The 18,370-nt window shown below is 42.3% G+C and overlaps 1 protein-coding gene across 11 annotated transcripts in view; it reads left to right on the plus strand.

Annotated features, from left to right (window-relative positions):
- CACNA1B (calcium voltage-gated channel subunit alpha1 B) overlaps positions 1 to 18,370 on the plus strand; it is a 474,760-nt gene that overhangs the window by 373,838 nt on the left and 82,552 nt on the right. For all 11 annotated transcript variants that reach the window (XM_074973540.1, XM_074973544.1, XM_074973546.1 and 8 more), the window contains 6 exons: positions 294 to 400; positions 11,772 to 11,868; positions 13,906 to 14,066; positions 15,618 to 15,755; positions 16,711 to 16,912; positions 17,651 to 17,815. In XM_074973540.1, coding sequence (XP_074829641.1) covers positions 294 to 400; positions 11,772 to 11,868; positions 13,906 to 14,066; positions 15,618 to 15,755; positions 16,711 to 16,912; positions 17,651 to 17,815 — 870 coding nt within the window. The remainder of the gene's footprint in view (positions 1 to 293; positions 401 to 11,771; positions 11,869 to 13,905; positions 14,067 to 15,617; positions 15,756 to 16,710; positions 16,913 to 17,650; positions 17,816 to 18,370) is intronic.

An 18,370-nucleotide genomic window follows, 5' to 3' on the forward strand; every position in this document is an offset into this window, starting at 1 on the left:
GATGCTGGGAATGGGCTACAAGGAAAGGATCACTTGATGATTACCTGTTCTGTTCATTCCCTCTGGGGCATCTGGCATTGGCCACTGTCGGAAGACAGGATACTGGGCTAAGATGGACCTCGTATGGCCGTTCTTATATTTTAGAAGGAGGATTTATGAAGGGACCTAAATCATTTGATCAAGGATATAGGGGTTCACCTCACTGTAGATAATACCTATCCCTGCTGCACGTCTGCATTTGGAGTTGATTCCTGTGTTTTCACATGTGTCATGTTAATTTGTTTCCTCTGAAGATGATTGACCTGGGGCTGCTGCTTCATCCTGGCTCCTATTTCCGTGACCTGTGGAACATCTTGGATTTTATTGTGGTCAGTGGGGCCCTGGTGGCATTTGCCTTCTCGTAAGTAACTTTTCTTTACAATCTGAATTTCCAGGAAAGGAGAGAGGAGGGTGGACGTGACACTGAACTAGAGCCGTTTAAAGCTCAGTAGTTGTGGTTCCATTTCACAACAGGTTCCTGGGTTTCATAGCACCAGTTTTTTATTTTAAATGTTGGGTCAGAACAAACTTAAAACTTCAAGTGAAATTTTCATTTTCTTTCACCCAAAACTTAGGGGGAAAAGAACTTTCCATAGTGTCAGCCTCAATTAACAAGCTGTTCTAGAGTTCATCGAAAGTTCACCCAGGTGTGTTTTGGTCCCAGCTGCCACTCACTCGAATCTGGACCCATGTTTGTGACTTGTTGGCAAGTTTCTGGCAGCTCTGAATATTTTTAAGCTGCTCTGATTGAGAAAAAAATGATCACAGGAGATTGAGCCATTTCAGAAAGTGCATTTTTTTCATCAGATAATGTATATCTTTTCATGGAAGTGTGCAAGTCTACCCTATATGTTACAGACATAGAACCATCTCTAAACAGATGGCCGGAGTTACTGATGTTCTGTAGTTGATTTGCCTAACTCTGACAATGCAAAACCACCATAAACTCATCTTAAAGTTAAGATAGCATTGTGGTTGTTTCGCATCACTGGAGCTACATAAAGTTGCCAGAGCATCCTGGTGAATCTGGCCCAGAATTTTTTCTTCTTCTGTAGTTTCTGAATTCCTTCTGTGTTATGTCCATGAAATCTACATTTTAGATCTTTTGTTCTAGTTCAATGGCAAATGCTTCAAAAAGCAAAACCCAAATCTAAGTTGATTTGACCTCAGTCACTGAGACTGTGAAAACAATAAGATGCGACAGTCATCTTTTCCCTCTTTCTCCAGGGAGAGAGTATTGGATGTAGGCTAGTGGAAAATTGTATTAAATCACAGAATTAGATCTTTTAATCCTCTAGATTTATTTTCAACAACATGATGGTGACAAGGACTTTCCCAGAAATGTTTAGATTACAGAATATGATCAAACTGTATCATTTGCCGCCATTAAATGAAGGTAGCAGTGTTGACTAGTGTTTAGAGAAGGGGACTGCGAACTGGGAGGTCTGTGCTCTGTTCTGGACTTGGCTGCTAACGAGCTTGGTGATCTTATGGGCAAGTTGTTTGAGGCCCGGATTTTAAAAAATGAATTCTAGTTTTGGTTGCCCACTGCTTTGGGTACCCAATTTTAGGTACCGAGGGTTTGGTTTTCAGAAGGGCTGAGAACTCCTAACTCCAGTTGAGGTCAATCAGGCACTCCAACCTCTGATAATTAGGCCCTGGTTGTGTAAAGATGGACACCAAAATTAGAGGCCACTTTTGAAAAACTGACCCTAAACCTCTCTATGCCTGTGTCTCCTGATCTGCAAAAATGGGTATAATAATACCTGTCAAGCTTTTATTTAGTAAGGCTTAGTTAATTAAGGCTTGTAAAAAAAATTAGAGCCCCAGATGAAAGATGGTCTAGAAGTGTTAAGTATTGTTAAACATAAATGTCATTTTCTGGGAAATAATGTCCATGTCTGTGGTCTACTGTAAATTCCTGATCTCCCTCTCCAGTAAGAATTCACACTTCCAGGAGAGGTTGGGAGGAGAGGAATCTAGTGAGCTTGTCCAGTCAGAGAAACACTTGTGTGTTCTGAAGACCAATAATATCATTGGTCTTTAAAATATCTTCTCTTTGGTGAACATGGGTCTCTGAAGGTAATGTAGAACATCAGCAGATTTGCAGAGCCTTTTATGTTGCTGCACAAATTGTTTCTGATGAAAGATTTATAGTTTCTGCTCCTTATGAGAGTGCATTGTATTCAGCATTTCTGTAGTTCACCCTGGCACTGATATCTAATGGTATAATATCAGCCTCTACATGTTATTTGTACATCCTGGGGTTGTACTTCATGACAGCATGTCTTGAATGACATGTGTGTAACATATGCTTTGAGTAAATGTTGAGAATAGGTTCATGGAAAGATTATAAAGGGAAGGGGGCAGGACTCTTAAACATGCACCCTTTTGGGAGACAATAATGACGGATGGGGAAACTGGGTTGGATAAAACAAGAACCATCCAAAGCCTTCCCCCAGAGTTGAACTGAATCCAACTTTTTTTGTAGTTTGGAAGAGTTGGAAGAATTTTCTATTTTTGCTGCTGCTGTTCTTGCTGTAGCTTCTATACTTCCGTATTCCAGCTGGGACTGTAAATGCTGAAATCCCATGAGAGAGACAATACTTTCAGGATTTCTGGGCTAATTGGGTGCAGGAAGTACCAGCAATCTTGGGAGCGCCTGTTCTCCAGAGAGTGCTAGTCCAATTCTGTTAACATAAGGGATTCGGACAGTTCAGATGAAGTTTGGATAAACATTCAGGCTCCTGGGTACTTATCCAAACCAAAGGCCGGCTGACTGAACCTTGTGAGTTTTGTTTATCACTAGAAAAGAACTTGATTTGGTAAGTGAGATGGGTGATTTAGTTGTACCTCTGTAGGGTTTTTTTTTGCTACTAAATGCTAGAGCACAAATGTAGGTAGAGCCTACAATAATCTTGTAAACATTCTCTGTTGCAGCCTTTACTGATTCCAGTCTACAACAAGACAGCTCAGTGACTACCTCTCAGCCAAACCCATTTAATTCACCAAATTCATTTTCTTGACCTACTGTTTGATAGTGATGATCTGTATTAAATTTTGCTAAATGGGCATGTCAAGTGGACACCAAGTCAAACCAGCCCATTCAGAAACATTGTCTCCTGGAATATTGTGACAACTTGTTAATATGAGTCACTGCTGCAAAATTTTATACTTTGCGCCAGTCCACCTTCTCCTGCTTATAGTTCTTCAGATTGTAACTCAATTTATTCTTTTCAAGGTGGGCCCCAAATAGATGCTTGTAAGCGATTTAATAATAACAAAAATTATATATCTTCTATATAGCAATATCTTTCAAACTGAAGCATCTCCCTGTGTTGATGATAAAAATTGGCCAACCTCAGGCATGAATTCTACTTGCTCAATCAAATGATGCTTATGAATGGGGGAAAAAATTAGAGATACACTCCGTGGGCATCAACAAAAAAAGTTTACCCCAGATGTGTAGAATTTTGCACAGCTTGTTTAAAGTGAATGAATTTACCACAATTTGCTGAACAATGAAAATTATTTCCTCCCAAAGTGACAATGAAGTATAGCAATACTGTCTGTTTCTCAGTAGAAGGATTACTCCGACACCAGCGAGGATGTGTGTGCTTATGTCACATATCAAATCTATTACTTACTTCCTTATTTATTTTATGAGCATTGAGTTTGGGGGGAGGGAGGAAGGGAGCACATATCTCTTTGTACATTGGGTATACTGTATAGACCTCTGTTTCTGTTTGTCATTGACTCTGTGCTCTTTCTTTGTCTTCCTGTTGCTGGAATCTCTCTCTAGGAGTTTCATGGGGTAATGCATTATTGCTCTCTTGCTGCATTGTTATGCCTGTGAACTGTGTGTATTCTTGGCAGAGTATACGCACTCACCTGTGGAAATGATCCATGTTACACCCATTGACTCCTTTGTCCCTTCACTACCCATTGTTCAATGACATCCCCTTCCTCTTAACAGCTCTCATTTGTCCCTGATTACTTTAGCCAGAAGAATAAACCCAGGTTGCAGTTCCTATGTTTAGCAAAAATCACAGATTGAAATAAGCAAATTTATATGTATCCAGCTACAGTGTGAAAGATTTGGGGGAGTGACTTATTGAGACTAGCCTTGATGTGTGATATAAGTTTGCATGAAAAATAATAAACAACTACTCGGCATAAGAGTAGCGGGGTTTAGTCTCATGTAGGGGGTTGCACGTGCAAACTCCATTAGTGGTAATGGAAGTTTCATGCACAACTTTCTGCGTTCTTAAGAATCGAACCCCGCATGAATTCTGGCCCTATGCAACTGACAATAGAGAAAGCTCTCTGACATGAAAACTGAGTGATGTGGAGTTTTGAGGGCACTACAAAAGAAAGATGTTGCAAGAGTGACCTTTAACCATTTTGCCAGGGGATCTCAGTTATGTCTGTGGGACAAAGGAGCTGCCTTTTCAGGACCACGGAGAGCTCCTTCTGCCAGAAGACAGACTGTGCCATCTCCTTTTCTGGCTTTCTAGAGTAAGAAAAGAGGGCAGGAATTCTCCTCAATCTCTCTGCAGAGGAAGATGAAGAGACAGAATGAAAGGGACAGGAGTTCTGTGATACAATCCAAGAAGTAGGATGCTTTCTTCTTTCTTCCCTTTTAGAAGCTGGATCAGTTAGGCCCTGGGTAGAATCACACTCAGGCAGAACTGTGACCTCATTTGCTCTTAAGCGGAGGAGTTCACGTTCTACCTTTGGGATTTCAGGCGATCACAGGAGACAGTGGCTCCACCCCTCCATGAATATTTGATGATAAGACTTTAAGAGCCCTGTGTACATTAAATCAGAGCTGCTGGCAGGAGCAACAGAAACAAGAAGCTTCCATTTGAAAGATCTATCAATTTTTTAACAGATCATTTGTTTATTTAAAAAAAATAACTTATGAGGTCTCTTTTGTTATTTTTAATAGTTTAAATGTATGAGCAGCTCTTTACTACAGGACAATCAGAGCTGGCCTGATGCAACCAGTATTGGCCTAACACAAAGACACAGGCCAGTTTCTTTTTCCTTTTTATTTTTTTTTCATGACTTTTTTTTTTTTTAGATTTTTGGGTTTCTATTTTCTGTCCATTTTCTATCATACTCTGCTGTTCTACAAAATTCATAGTACAGTGAAGATCAGTCCCCCTCTTCTTTCTCTCACACCCACAGTGTGTTTGGGCAGGGAATACTGGACAGTGAAATGCATCCTGGTGTATATCCATTAACTGAATTGTAGTACATCTGACCCTTTCAGTTTGTTTTCTAGCCTTGTACTAGGGCACTTTGCAAATCAAATTTGGAAAAGCCCCCCTTTTAAAAACAAACCCTCTTGTCCTTGTACAGATAGCTAGTTAGTGGAGCTGACAAAAAGGGGTATGTCTCATCAAGATGTCACTTGCATTGATCCATCGCATACAGTCCTGGACCCTTTAAAATTCCACCTCTCCTGTAGGAAAAGCCTTATTTTTTTAACTGGAAATCAGGGTGGGTTTTTCCAAAGCATCTACATGACTTTCAATGGAGCTCATGCCCTTAATTCATTCAGGTGCTTTTGAAAAGCCCATCCTCATTGTTATTGACTGAGCTCCTCCTAACACACAGAAAGAGTTTTAAATCTTGAAATCCTTTATTAGAAATTCAGCATGCCTCCCGTTCTCATCATAGAATGGTTTTGAAGTATATCCCCTACATCAAGAAGACTGGTGGCTATGCTTGTGGGGGGGGAAAAGGGGTGTCACCATACTTGTTCATTAAGCCCCATGTCTGTTAATCTTCTACCCCTCCACAGGAACACAGTCACTTAATATTTGGTTATCAATTGGTTGTAGATGAAGCCTGCTCGATTTCCAGTTTGCAGTAATATCTCTCCCTCCTGAGGTTTGTGATCACTGTTCTACAGACAAAGCCTCCCTCTCCCAGATCAGCCATCCAACAGCTTCCCTCTATACAAAGTACAGTTGCAGATTTTAAACATTGCCCCTTATTCATTGTAATAAGAAATTCTGCCCGTTCCAAGAGGGCTCCTGAACACGGCTGTGTAACTGCAAGATTCACGGCCTCAGACATCAGTGGATTTCTAGTTTGCCGGAGTTCATATTTTGTGCTGTTTTAGAGACAGTTCACCCCATGAGAAGCCCTCCCTGATTGCCTGTATTTTATTATTTCCCAGCTATATCAAGACCTGTAGAAACAGATCCATCTGTTTCCTGTGCTTCGTAGTGTGGGTGGGCTGCCAAAAGCCAGTTCTTGTTTCTATATACTGAGAGCATCAGATTTTTGTTTGCAGAGATTAGCATTGTATAGATCACACCCACAGGTACCTAATAGCTCTTCTCTTTTCACAAGACGTTTGAATCTCATTTTGTTTGCTGTTCGCACATCCTGTTTCAAAAAACAAAATTGGGCTGTGAAATTAGTTGTTTTTCTTTTTGATTCTCTCTTCTGTCTAAGGGCTCTGTCTTCCAAATAGAAAAGAAGGATGAGCAGTTAAGTCCCTGTGAGTATTTTTTTGTGCTTGTACGCCTGAAGAGGGAAACTCAGCAGAAGGATGTGAACAGTTTCCTCCTGGTTATGCTGGCAGAGATGGCCATCATACACTGGCTGTAACATCATCTTTGCTTGCTAGCATCTGGTGATGTAAAAATATATAAAGAGATCCAAAAATACTGTTTAAAACCTTTGGGCCTGAGTCTCATTTACACTAAAGACACTTCCCTGACAGTATAAAGGGGCCTAAAGTGAGAGTAAATTACAGTCATGCTCATTTTAAGGTCTCTTTACACTGCCAGAGCCATATAAAGGGGTCTTAGTGTAAATGGGAATCACGGCCTTTATTTTAGGTGGCTGATAATTCTTAATGTAACATTAACCCATATTCAAAATTCAAAACACATTTAGGCCCTTTCGGTGTTGGTGATCTTAACTTTTGCCTTCAGTGGTTAATGTATCAACTAATAATACTGAATTATATTCTAATCCCTCCAAGAGACCCTTGCAGTAGACCTGGGAGAACAACTGCCCATTTGCCACTCCTTCCTTCAGTGCCCACAAAGCCAGGTTAGGAAAGCATTAGCCCACTGCAGATGAGCTTTCATGTCTTTTCTGAAGGCCAGCCCTCTGTATTGAAGACAAAAGAGGCTACTGCTTGCTTCATTTCCTGCAAACTGGTTATGAATCTCAGACACCTGGCAACTCGCCAGTGCAGACCTCAGCTGAGTGGCGTTTGGCTGCACCTTGCTAATGTCGATCTGCCCCTCAGAATCTCTGCTTCCTTCAGAAAGGAGTGCACTGTTATCCCTGTAACCACAGAAATGAGGCCCTCCTGGCAGCAATCTGAGTTGTATGTCGAATCCCTGCCTCCTCTCACATTACATTTCCGTGTCCTCAGACATCCTGCAAGAAGCAAAATAAAAACCTTCTCCTGATCCCATTGAACTAAAGGAATTGTGCCATTGACTTCAGCAGAAGCAGGATCAGGGCTTAGCCCTACATGGGTTGAATCAGCCTAGCGCTGCATTGGCCTCCTATTTATTTATTTATTTGTTTGTTTTGCATCTGCCAATTTTCCCACTGGCTGTGCCATTTTTTACAACACAGGCAACCATTCTCTGTAACCATTCTCTGACAACAACAGGAGCTGATGGGCCACATGCACACTTCTAAAATGTTGTGACTGCCTTCTGGAAAAACTGCTTACAAATCGGTCAGACACAGTACAAAACCTGTCAAGTTTTTCTGCTATCCTTGAGATGCCTATGGTAACATTTCCTAGAATCTCTTAAACCAAACGGTTGGCTTGTCATCTTAGCTTTCCACTCTCCTTCACGTGGCTTCCCTGACCAACATAGACAGGGATTCCTTTCCCTTGACACTCGCGTAACAGCCTGCCTAGAGGGGATAGTCAATAGCATGGTCCAGTCTAGCATGTTTTTTCAGCAACTATGCGGCTTAGGGAAACCATGCTCGCAATGACCTTGCTTAAGCACAGCTGTGGCTAAATCTTTTACCAGCTGCATAATGGAGACAGTGCCTATTAGTCATCACAGGTCTCCTAATCAGGAGAGACAAGTTGGATGTGGTAATATTGTCTTTTCATTGCACCATCTTCTGTGGATGGAAGAGACAAGCTTTCAAGCTTCACCGAGATCATCTTCAGGTCACGACTGCATCCAAATAAATTTGTTAGTCTGTAAGGTGCCACAAGGACTCCTTGTTATTTTTGATGATACGGACTCACACGGCTACCACTCTGAAACCTGACTCCATTAGAGACTGTCACAGAGGAGTTATTAACATATTAAATCACAATTAATTCTCCTGATTAATGCAGCTCCATAGAAAAGGTTTGGACTGCTGCTGTATATTTTCAAATTAAGAACAAAAATATTTATGGTGATATACTTGAAAACCATATATTTTGATTGATTCAACGCCTGGGTGGCTTGGCAAGAGATGGGTCTATAGAGGGACTTTCCAAAGCTGCCTTTTCCATCTGTATACAGAGGGCTGTACAGAAGCAAGTGCCTGTCCCCTCATGTGCATTGGAGTTAAACCCATAAAGCCCCTTGTGACTCAATTGCAGAGGAGGTTCCTCAACCCCTTAGTCCATGAGAGAGCATGAGGCTCTATTATGGCTTTATCAATTTATAGCTAGAACAGCCTCCCTTAAGACTAATAGTGGAAGTGGGCGACCCCTTCCAGTCATAGTTTGGATTTCCAACCTGCAGTTTTATGCTAATGTAATTCCATTGGTGGAGCTGCTTCTGGTTTACAGCAATGTGAATTAGAGCAGGATCAAGCTCCAGATGTGTCTGATTAAAGTGGTTCTAAAATAGCAGTGGAAGAACTCAGATGAGCTGTCCTCTCCCTGTCTGCATACCTATCCCCTCGCCCTCCATCCCTCCCAATCCAGTCATGGAACTCAACACTATAGACTAACCTGTAAAGATGATATGATGATATAGGCAAGAGCCTCTCAGCTTTCATTCTGAATGTTCCTTATGTCTCTCTTGCTTATCTGTGCACTGTAAATGAACAGAAATGATTGATGTGACATTCCCCAGGGTACAATCTGGACTGCTGAACAGCTGTGTCCCCTCAATTCTCTAACCTGGGGTGCCTTTTACACTGCTTCATTGTGAAAGCAACCATGCCTGGCCCTGCTCACACCCAGCCTACAGCATGTAAATCACCCCCATTTATACTGTGTGAGTGCTATAGCTAGCCAGCCAGCCAGCCATGAATTATATTACAGCGCTACCTCAGCAAATTCTCAGTCCCAGACTTGTATGTGATGTGAGGCCCAGCACCCTCCTGGACAATACAGGCTCATAGAAAGTCCGTCATTTCATTCGTAGGAAATGACGTGCACAAATCTTGTTATCCCAGCTGAAGTTCCCAAACACTTCAATCCAAACACACTGGTTTAGAGAAAACAATAAAATCAGTTTAACTACTATAAAAAGAAAGATTTTAAGTGATTACAAGTAAGGAGGCATAAAAGTCAGAATTAGTTACAAAGAAATAAAAGGTAAAACACAAACTAACACCTAACTTAACAAGCTAAGAGAATTCAAAGCAAAAGTCTCTCTGACCACATGCTGTAGCAGTCTTACTAGATGAATCTTCCCGTCAGGATCTTTCCCCCAGTCCAATAATGCTTCCTTTGTCTTTTCAAGTGTTGATGCCATGCGTAGAGATTAAGGGAGTGAGGTAATCTGAGGTGTTTGCTCCCCTTTCTTATGGCATTTCTCTTCTGTGAGAATCCTCTCCAGCTGGGGTTCAGGTGACAGAACGTCTGTGGGATGGGAACATCCAGCTGATTCGTTGCCAACATGTAAATTTCTCACTCTCACCCTTTTCCCTGACAAAGAATGGCTGCTTAACCAGGTGATGGTCTATTTGATTTTGTTGACCCCTGGCTGAGGTGTTAGTTTGCCTTTTGTCTCTAAGGAACTGGTTTGTGCCTGCTTTTCTAAACTTGGAACATGTCTTATACAATAGAATTTTATAGATTTACATACATTGTTGCTACACATTTTACCAAGACAATAATGTTCAGCAGATTATGAGTTTTCAAATGATACCTTACAAGGCACACTTTGTACCAGATTTATCATAGCCTTGTAGAAAGGGTGAACATAGGGATACAGACTGTCACCCTAGGTAGAGAAAAAGATTTCAAATAGGACATGGGTATATTCACCGCTAAGACGCTGGTGCAAATCCACTCTGTTCAGTAACGAGCAAAAGTTGTTACCCTCTGATTTCTGTTCAGCTGGTCATATGAAATGACTTGTTGGTTTCTCTTTACTAATGAAGCCAAGTCACAAAACTCACCATCACCGCTCTCAGCAGGGTCAGTGGCTTGAGTGAGCCATAAAGTTTGAGCTGTCCTCTTCCCCCTAGATACGGTTCCTCCAGAATAGTGTTAAGTACTTACTAGTGAGGCAGTGTGGGAGAAGTCTGAACTTGCCACTGCCCATGCTGTGCAGTTCTGAGTCTCTTGGCTTAATTGTGTTTTTCTTGACATGCTTTCCCACTGGGGAAGGGAAGCTGAATGCGGGGAGCGGAGAGGAGCCAGGGAGCCTGCTCAAAGCACTGTTCATTCATGCCTTTTGTTATTTCAATGCAAGTTTATGTCTCGATCAGCCCTTAAACCCATGCCTGTAGTCAAGTTCAGCTCCATCCACAGTCTTCCATCTCATTCTCACGCCATACTAAATGAAGGTGAACTGAATTGTTGTACTAGGAGATTGACAAAAGGCCTAGCTGCAGCTCTTCAGAAAAAGCCCTACTTTTTTATTTTGGGGGTGGATTGGGGAAGGAGCTCTATCTCCCCATCAAACCTCCCCCTCCCCATTAATGGTAGTAACAGTATTGTTTGTATAAATTATTAACCTTTTGCATATGGTTTTCGTAAAAGAGAAGTGACCTCCAACCTCTGCGTGCATGGCCTGAAAAATCACACTGTTATTGTTTCAGGCATGTAATATGTCTGCATATTACATGGCTCAGCATGGTCTTGGTAGCATGTCCTCTAAAAGAGACCTGAGAGCGATAGTATGGCTGTACAGAATGCAGAAATGGAAAGCTTATTCTGCCCAGGTAGGACGTGCTGTCCATCTACCTACCGGAAGGTCCAGTTCCTTCTATTCACTGCCTGTTCTAAGGAAAACATTATCTCCAGACCATTAAGAGAGCTTCCCTGACAAATTGGATGGGAGCTGTCTCATGGAAACATCTGGGTTTGTGGGAAGAGGCGGTGACATGGGTAACACAGGCCACAAGAGTTTTGGGTACGGCAGATGTGACTTTTCCCCCCTTCTCCCACCAGTAGTTGCAGCTATGCTGATGTGCTCTGGCTTCTCTCCTCTCTGCTGTAACCAGACATCCTCTGCTGCCCTCCTACTGGTGAGAGGAAAGGGAGGATTCTGAGCCTGGTGACACGGTTTGAATAGCTGGGAAGTGATGCCGGGATGGAGAGCACAAGCAGTTAAACTTTCTCAGGGCCAAGTTCTGCCCTCAGCTTTCCTTCTGTACATCGCTTTACGCTCCTCAAGCGGATGCTTGTCTGTAACTCCCCGTGTGAGCATCCAAGGGGAAAAATTTGGCTCCAAATCTGAAAAATCTGGGTATTTGCAGGCCTTTGTATGAGCCCCACTAGAACCAAACTCCTTCCTTTTGTTCTTCTTTCATTCCCCTTTCAGAGGAAGCAAAGGCAAAGACATCAACACAATCAAGTCACTGCGAGTCCTGCGAGTTCTAAGACCATTGAAGACTATCAAGCGTCTGCCCAAGTTAAAGGTTGGCGAATAACAGGAAACAGTTCTTCTTTGTTGGGGACTGGCAGGCTGGGCTGTGGGCAAAATTTCTTGTGTAAACTCAAAGTGGGTAACGTATAGACCTATTCTTTTATTGTAATTGATTTTAATTTTTGTCAGTTTTACTTAGATTAAAAAAGACCTCCCCTGCTCATTTAATAGTTTTGCACATTTTAATCAAATGTTAAAAGGTCTTTTGGTTTCACAGTAAATGCCACGTTCGATTTTCCAATAACCCTTATGAAGGTTGGGGATGGGAAAACCCACTCAAAACACAACCTACAAATTTAACACAATTTTTTCAAATTTTGTAGTGTGCAAAAAGTAACTCCTGGAGCATTCACTTTCACTGCACAACTTGTACGCCATGAACACTGCACGTTTTGCTCAGCTCTGTCTGTGGAAATCTTCCACTGAGTCAAGAGGAATTTAATCTGTTCATCTCTTCATTTAGGAGTGTGTAATGCAGGGCGTTAGCATCAATAGCCTTTCATGTCTGGAATCCCGAGTCACAAGTTAAATGAATTTGGCTGCCTGAGCTTAGTTATTTACCACTTTTCAAGAATGGATTGAAAACTGTTCAAGAATAGCCCGCCACTGGAATTGTGGGGTGGGAAGAGTTATAGAACTAACCAGATGTGCACTGTAGGGACTCAGTGCAGGAACTATTGGCTGTACAGTGTTTTTGTGCGCTCACCAGTACGGATCTTCTCCATTAGAGATGGGCCAAAACCATAAAGAGCTTTTGCTTTTGTGAAACCACATCAGCCGAATTTTTTTAAACGTAACCCAAAATAAAAACCAGGTTTAGCTTTCATCTGGGGCCTGTTTTATGCAAATCCACATGATTCAGGTTCAGATCATTTCAATTTTAGCCAATTTAATTTTCACACGTGCTAAATTCATCTGAAACTTGTGCAGAAGACCAAGGCTAGTTGATTGGAAATGTAAATGTGTTGTTCTGTGGCCTTTGAAATCAGCAGTGTTAATTTTCTTCTGCTCTGGAACGCAAAGAAACACTGGCTTTTTATTAAACAAATTCTTTGTGTTCAAACTTACATTTGCCAGACCGGGTTGACTACTGCTAAACAGTGTCAGTAAATATTTATATGAATCAGAAATTGAATTCATATTGCTTGTCTTCACACCTCTTTTGCTCCTTGGAAACTAGTAACTGGTCACCGAAACTGAGAGTTTTGTGGGATTATTAGAGAATATTTGAAGAAAGTGAATTTGGAATTTCTGGATTGTGCTTGCACCAGAAACATGATACTAAGAATTACATTCAGAACAACAATACCGTACGCCTTGTGTGTCCAAGCAGAACTAACCAATCCCACTCAGAATTCCTTACACTGAATTATCACCACAAACTGCTCATGAACATGCTGTAAGCCGACAGCTATTTGCAGAAATGATTTGGCAACTAATACCACGTAACAAATACTTTCAAAAAGTGTTGCAGACAGTTCACAAGCTACATTTGCCAACTAAATTATTTAATAGTTAACACTGGTTGAATTATTTGCTACAAGTTATTTATTCAAAGCATTTTGGTATTTTATCATGAAATAATTTTTCTTATCATTCAAACAGTTCAAATAATATTTAATGAGTAATTTATTTGACAAGTTCTATTCCCTATCAGTCATAGAATAGATTAGTCACGTCTCCATTTTACAGTTATTCATCCAGCTATAAAAATATTTGCTTGGGGCTAATATTTACATAGACAACTGGTTATTATATTTGCCATTTTTACTGGCAATATCACAGAATTCAGTCACATGGTTTAAACTCTTGCAACATGGAAAAAGAATGGAACTGCAGGAAATGGGTATTAGTAGAACTAGACATTTGAAACATCTGGTGTGCAAGTTAAAGAAACCCTTCCCTGACAGACACTGTATAAATCAGGTACCTGATCCAAAATTCTATGTGTTCCTGTTTAGATGCCAAGATATCTCTCTCTCTCTCTCTCCCCTCACCTCTTCCCCTGTTTTTCACCCCACCATTACAGGCTGTCTTTGACTGTGTGGTGAATTCCCTGAAGAACGTCCTCAATATCCTAATTGTTTACATGCTCTTCATGTTCATTTTCGCTGTCATTGCTGTACAACTCTTCAAAGGCAAATTCTTCTACTGTACGGATGAATCCAAGGAGCTAGAAAAGGACTGCAGGTACTTGCAGGGTGACAGGGGATGCTGGAAGCCAGCTGTGGATTGCTTGCAGGAAGGAAATCTTGGATCCCTTCCGGAGTTCCCTTGATGGTGATAACTCTCCCAACTCCATGTGACTTAAAGTCGCATCATTCTGGGTTCAATTAATTCTAGTGTGGCTCCATTGAATAAGAGTGCTACTTTAACAGAGTTATACCAGACATTAATTTTACCCTTTGTTTTTAATAGTTTAAATGTCTAAGACCCGGATCCTGCAAAGTCAAACACTTAACTTTAAGTCTGAGTAGTTGCAGTGACTTGTTTCAAACTAATCATGTGCTTAAAGTAGAGCACAAGTGTAAGTGTTTGAAAGATCAAGGCCTGTGTGGCTAATTTGGCTAGCTGCCTTTCGGATTTTTAAAATGGATTTTTTTTTCTTGAAGCACTATTATTTGAACATTGTAGTTAACAAGTAAGAAGTTAAGAAGTTAAAATGCCATTGTTGGCACTAATATGATAGAAGACCCGTGTTTCCAGCCTGATTTGTCCTTTCCCATTTAACAGTGGTTTTTATGTCGTTCCTATGCACCACAAGCCAGCATGCTCCTCCTTGCTTGCTTCTTTCTTTGATGATTGTCATCGTCTGGGAATGTGTTCAGTAATGTCAGCGACAGCGCTTGGAACAGTGATATGTAGGGTTACTCTCGCTGTATATTTCCTCTACTGGCTGCTAGCTTTATAGCAGCAGAGCAAATATGTTATGAGGTCACATGTCAGCAGTATTTCTGGGGTTTGTATTTTCAGTTTCTCATTGGCTGAATAGTGGATTTGTTTTCAAACAGATATTTAGAACCCAGAGGATATTCTCCACTAGATTGCGACAGTTTGCAATGGATCAGACTATTCCAAGCCTAAGTAATTGACAAAGTCCTCTTAATTGTAAGCATTGTCTTAGGGCTACACTACAATTAAGTCGATACAAGTTCCGTTGCTTAGGGGTGTGAAAAAACCACCCCCCTGAGAGACGTAACTTACATCGACTTAAAGTGGTGTCTACCACACGCTATGTGTGCGGGAGAGTGTTCTCCTGTCGACATCTCTTCTGCCTCTCGTTGAGGTGGAGTAATTATGTTGATGGGAGAGTGCTCTCCCATCGACGTAGCACGTCTTCACCAGACGCGCTAAATCGACGCCGCGGCATTAGTTCAGCAGCAGCCGATTTACCATGTTAGCGAGGACAAGCCCTTAGTAATTTTCAACTGTTACTGGCAGGCCTAGGGATATGGTCCTCCCTTCCCATGCCCAAGGTTGTGGATTCAAGTCTCTGCTGCACCTTGTGCAGAGATTAAAATTCTACGGCTCTTTTAGTTTTTATTTAGATTATAAAATCTCGGGGCAGGAACCATCCTTTTTGTTCTGCGTTTGAACCGTGCCTAGCACAAATGGGGTCTCGATCTGAGACTGGGTCTCCCACATGCTACTACAATACAAGTAATAATGATAATCATCCTTAATAAATTGCTGCGGAGCCTTGTCACCTCACTTGTTTCAAACCTCTGCTCTTCTTTTTAGGGGTCAGTATCTGGATTACGAGAAGAGCGAGGTGGAGGCACAGCCCAGGCAGTGGAAAAAGTATGAGTTTCACTATGACAATGTGCTCTGGGCTCTGTTAACACTGTTCACGGTTTCCACAGGAGAAGGGTGGCCAACGTAAGTACGTGAAGTTTGTCGGGTTCATTTACCGCATTGAGATGCAGTGCTAACTCTTCGTAGCTGTCAGGGACAGATAAGCAATCGACGACTTGTGCAAAGTGGATGGGGAATTCGTTATCAGCCAGGCATCTGGTTTTCCTCACACAAATGTTAAACGAATCAGCAGCATTAGGCAGGACTTGAGTGTATTTTTCTGCACATTCCTGTGAGGTTGCACAGTGGTGTTTCCTGGGCACTTTTTGATAAATAATTGTCTGCTCACTCTTAGCCTTCACATCTGCGCTGCTTTCTTTGGAGTGAAATAGATTAAGAGGCTCACAAAAGCTGCTGACCTTGAGGTCGGGGGAGAAAGGAACATGGTGACCCATGAAGAAAGCATTCCAGGCTTTTTGGCTCAAAACTATCGTTCCTGTTATGCTTACTACTTTATTTTGCTTGGCTTTTAATGGGAAATAGTAGTTAAAAATGCAACCTGGAAGTCTCTTTCATGTGGCAGGCAACCCCTTTCACCCATGCCCCACTTCCTAATAAAATAATGAATGAAAACCTCAGTGGCCCACATATTCCCAGGGAGCGTGCATCGCAGATTATTCACAGTCTTTCCACTGCTGCTGTTTCATCCATAGTGACACATGGAAGAAGAAAGGAAGAATTCAGACCCCAAAGTATCCCCTCTCCTTGCAATCAAAGAAAATTCATCATGGCAAATATGCTGCTGGGACACTAACAAATGATCCCTTATTCCAAAATGGAGCAAAAAGAAAGGGTGCCCCTGAGCCCGTACGGGAAAGTTCCTTCCCAGTTGCAAAGGTGGCAATGAGTTTAATCCCATGCATGTAAGGCGGAATCTCCACAGGGAAGCCTCTGGTATCAAGTAAATCTAGAGCTATCACTGGTACTTTGCCCTGCACTTAATTTAATTGTTTTCTTCTCTCTCTGCATTTGATTACAGTGTATTGAAGCATTCGGTGGATGCTACCTATGAGGAGCAGGGTCCCAGCCCTGGTTATCGAATGGAAATGTCCATCTTTTACGTGGTGTACTTTGTTGTCTTCCCCTTCTTCTTTGTGAATATATTTGTGGCGTTAATCATCATCACCTTCCAGGAGCAAGGCGATAAAGTCATGTCGGAGTGCAGTCTCGAAAAAAATGAGGTATCCACGTGTTACGAATTCAGCAACCCCTCGCACACTGGGAGTTGGCATTTTTTGGCTCAGACCACCTTGCTATAAATGAAATCCCACAGCTACCACCGCCAGCACTAAGGGCTTTACAGCAGTTATTAACAGAGGGAGGCCCTAACCTTTGTGCGATCAATGACCACAGTGAGATATGTGTTGAATATGAAATTGAAAGAATCAAGTTGCCGCCCCCCTAACCCTTTGCATGGATGTGTGGCCCATGGAGACCACACATCTCTGAATAGGGCGCTACACCGTGACCTGAGCAGCTAAACAAAATTACATGTCTCTGTGGACCCCCCCTCCCTATGACAGATGAGCATGGTGTTAAGTACTTGCACTCTGTGTTTGCACAGGTCCTGACTTTTATTTCTCTCGGCGCGTGCTCCACCCCTGGTCCGCCCCGAAGCCCTGCTCCCCTCTGCCCTTTCCCCGCAGGCCTCATCCTCATTCTGCCTCTTCCCGCCCTCGGCCTTGAGGCCGTCCGCCTGCCCACTGCTTGCTGCTCTCCGCCCTCCCCCAAGTGCCTCCCGCCAGCCTCCAAACAGCTGATCGTTCTGTGCCCAGCCGTTATGTGATAAACATACTCAGTCCACCCTTCCCAAAATACCTCACCCGTGCTCTCAAAGATAACCTGTTTCGTATGAACACATTGGCTACTGGATGACCCTCGCCGATTTTGATTTTTTTCCCCTTGTTCCTGTTTTGTAGAGGGCCTGCATAGACTTCGCCATAAGTGCCAGGCCACTGACCCGCTACATGCCTCAAAACAAGCAGTCTTTTCAGTACAAGATGTGGAAGTTTGTGGTGTCCCCTCCCTTTGAATATTTTATCATGGTCATGATTGCACTCAATACTATTGTGCTGATGATGAAGGTTAGTGAGCTGTTGTTAGTTCTTCGTGACTTCATGTGGGCTAGAGAATGTGGCATTTGCTATAGGAGCAATGTGCTTGAGACACTATAGTAAGATGGATGTGACAAGAGCTAGATTAGCTTCTGATGTTGCCTAGTCACTGGTTCGGCCGCAGTACTGTTGGTTGGGCAGTCCTTACCGAAGAAGACAGGATTGCCTGGACGTGGACCATGGTAAGATGGAGCTCCCCAGCCCATGATTTAGATACGAAGGCAGAAAGCTCAGACGACTTCTTCTTGCACTGCCCTATGCCTGTTTATAGAGGAATTGGGACTCAGTTCTCTAATAACGTGTTGTTCCCCACGAATCTCTCACTCCTAATTAAGGGTCAGATTCACCTCTCGTTTACACTGGTTGAAATCCAGAACAACTCAAGTCAACAGAGTTACTCAGATTTGCACCAGATGGAGAATCTTTGGGTCTGGGTGAGCTTCTCTCACCACAGCACCCAAAAAGGGGGAGGCAGAGGTGTCTGTATGGCATGTATGATCTCCCGCAATCCCTGGCGTAAGTTGG

The sequence above is a fragment of the Natator depressus genome, chromosome 16 (assembly GCF_965152275.1).
Source record: "Natator depressus isolate rNatDep1 chromosome 16, rNatDep2.hap1, whole genome shotgun sequence".
In the NCBI taxonomy this organism is placed as follows: Eukaryota; Metazoa; Chordata; order Testudines; family Cheloniidae; genus Natator; species Natator depressus.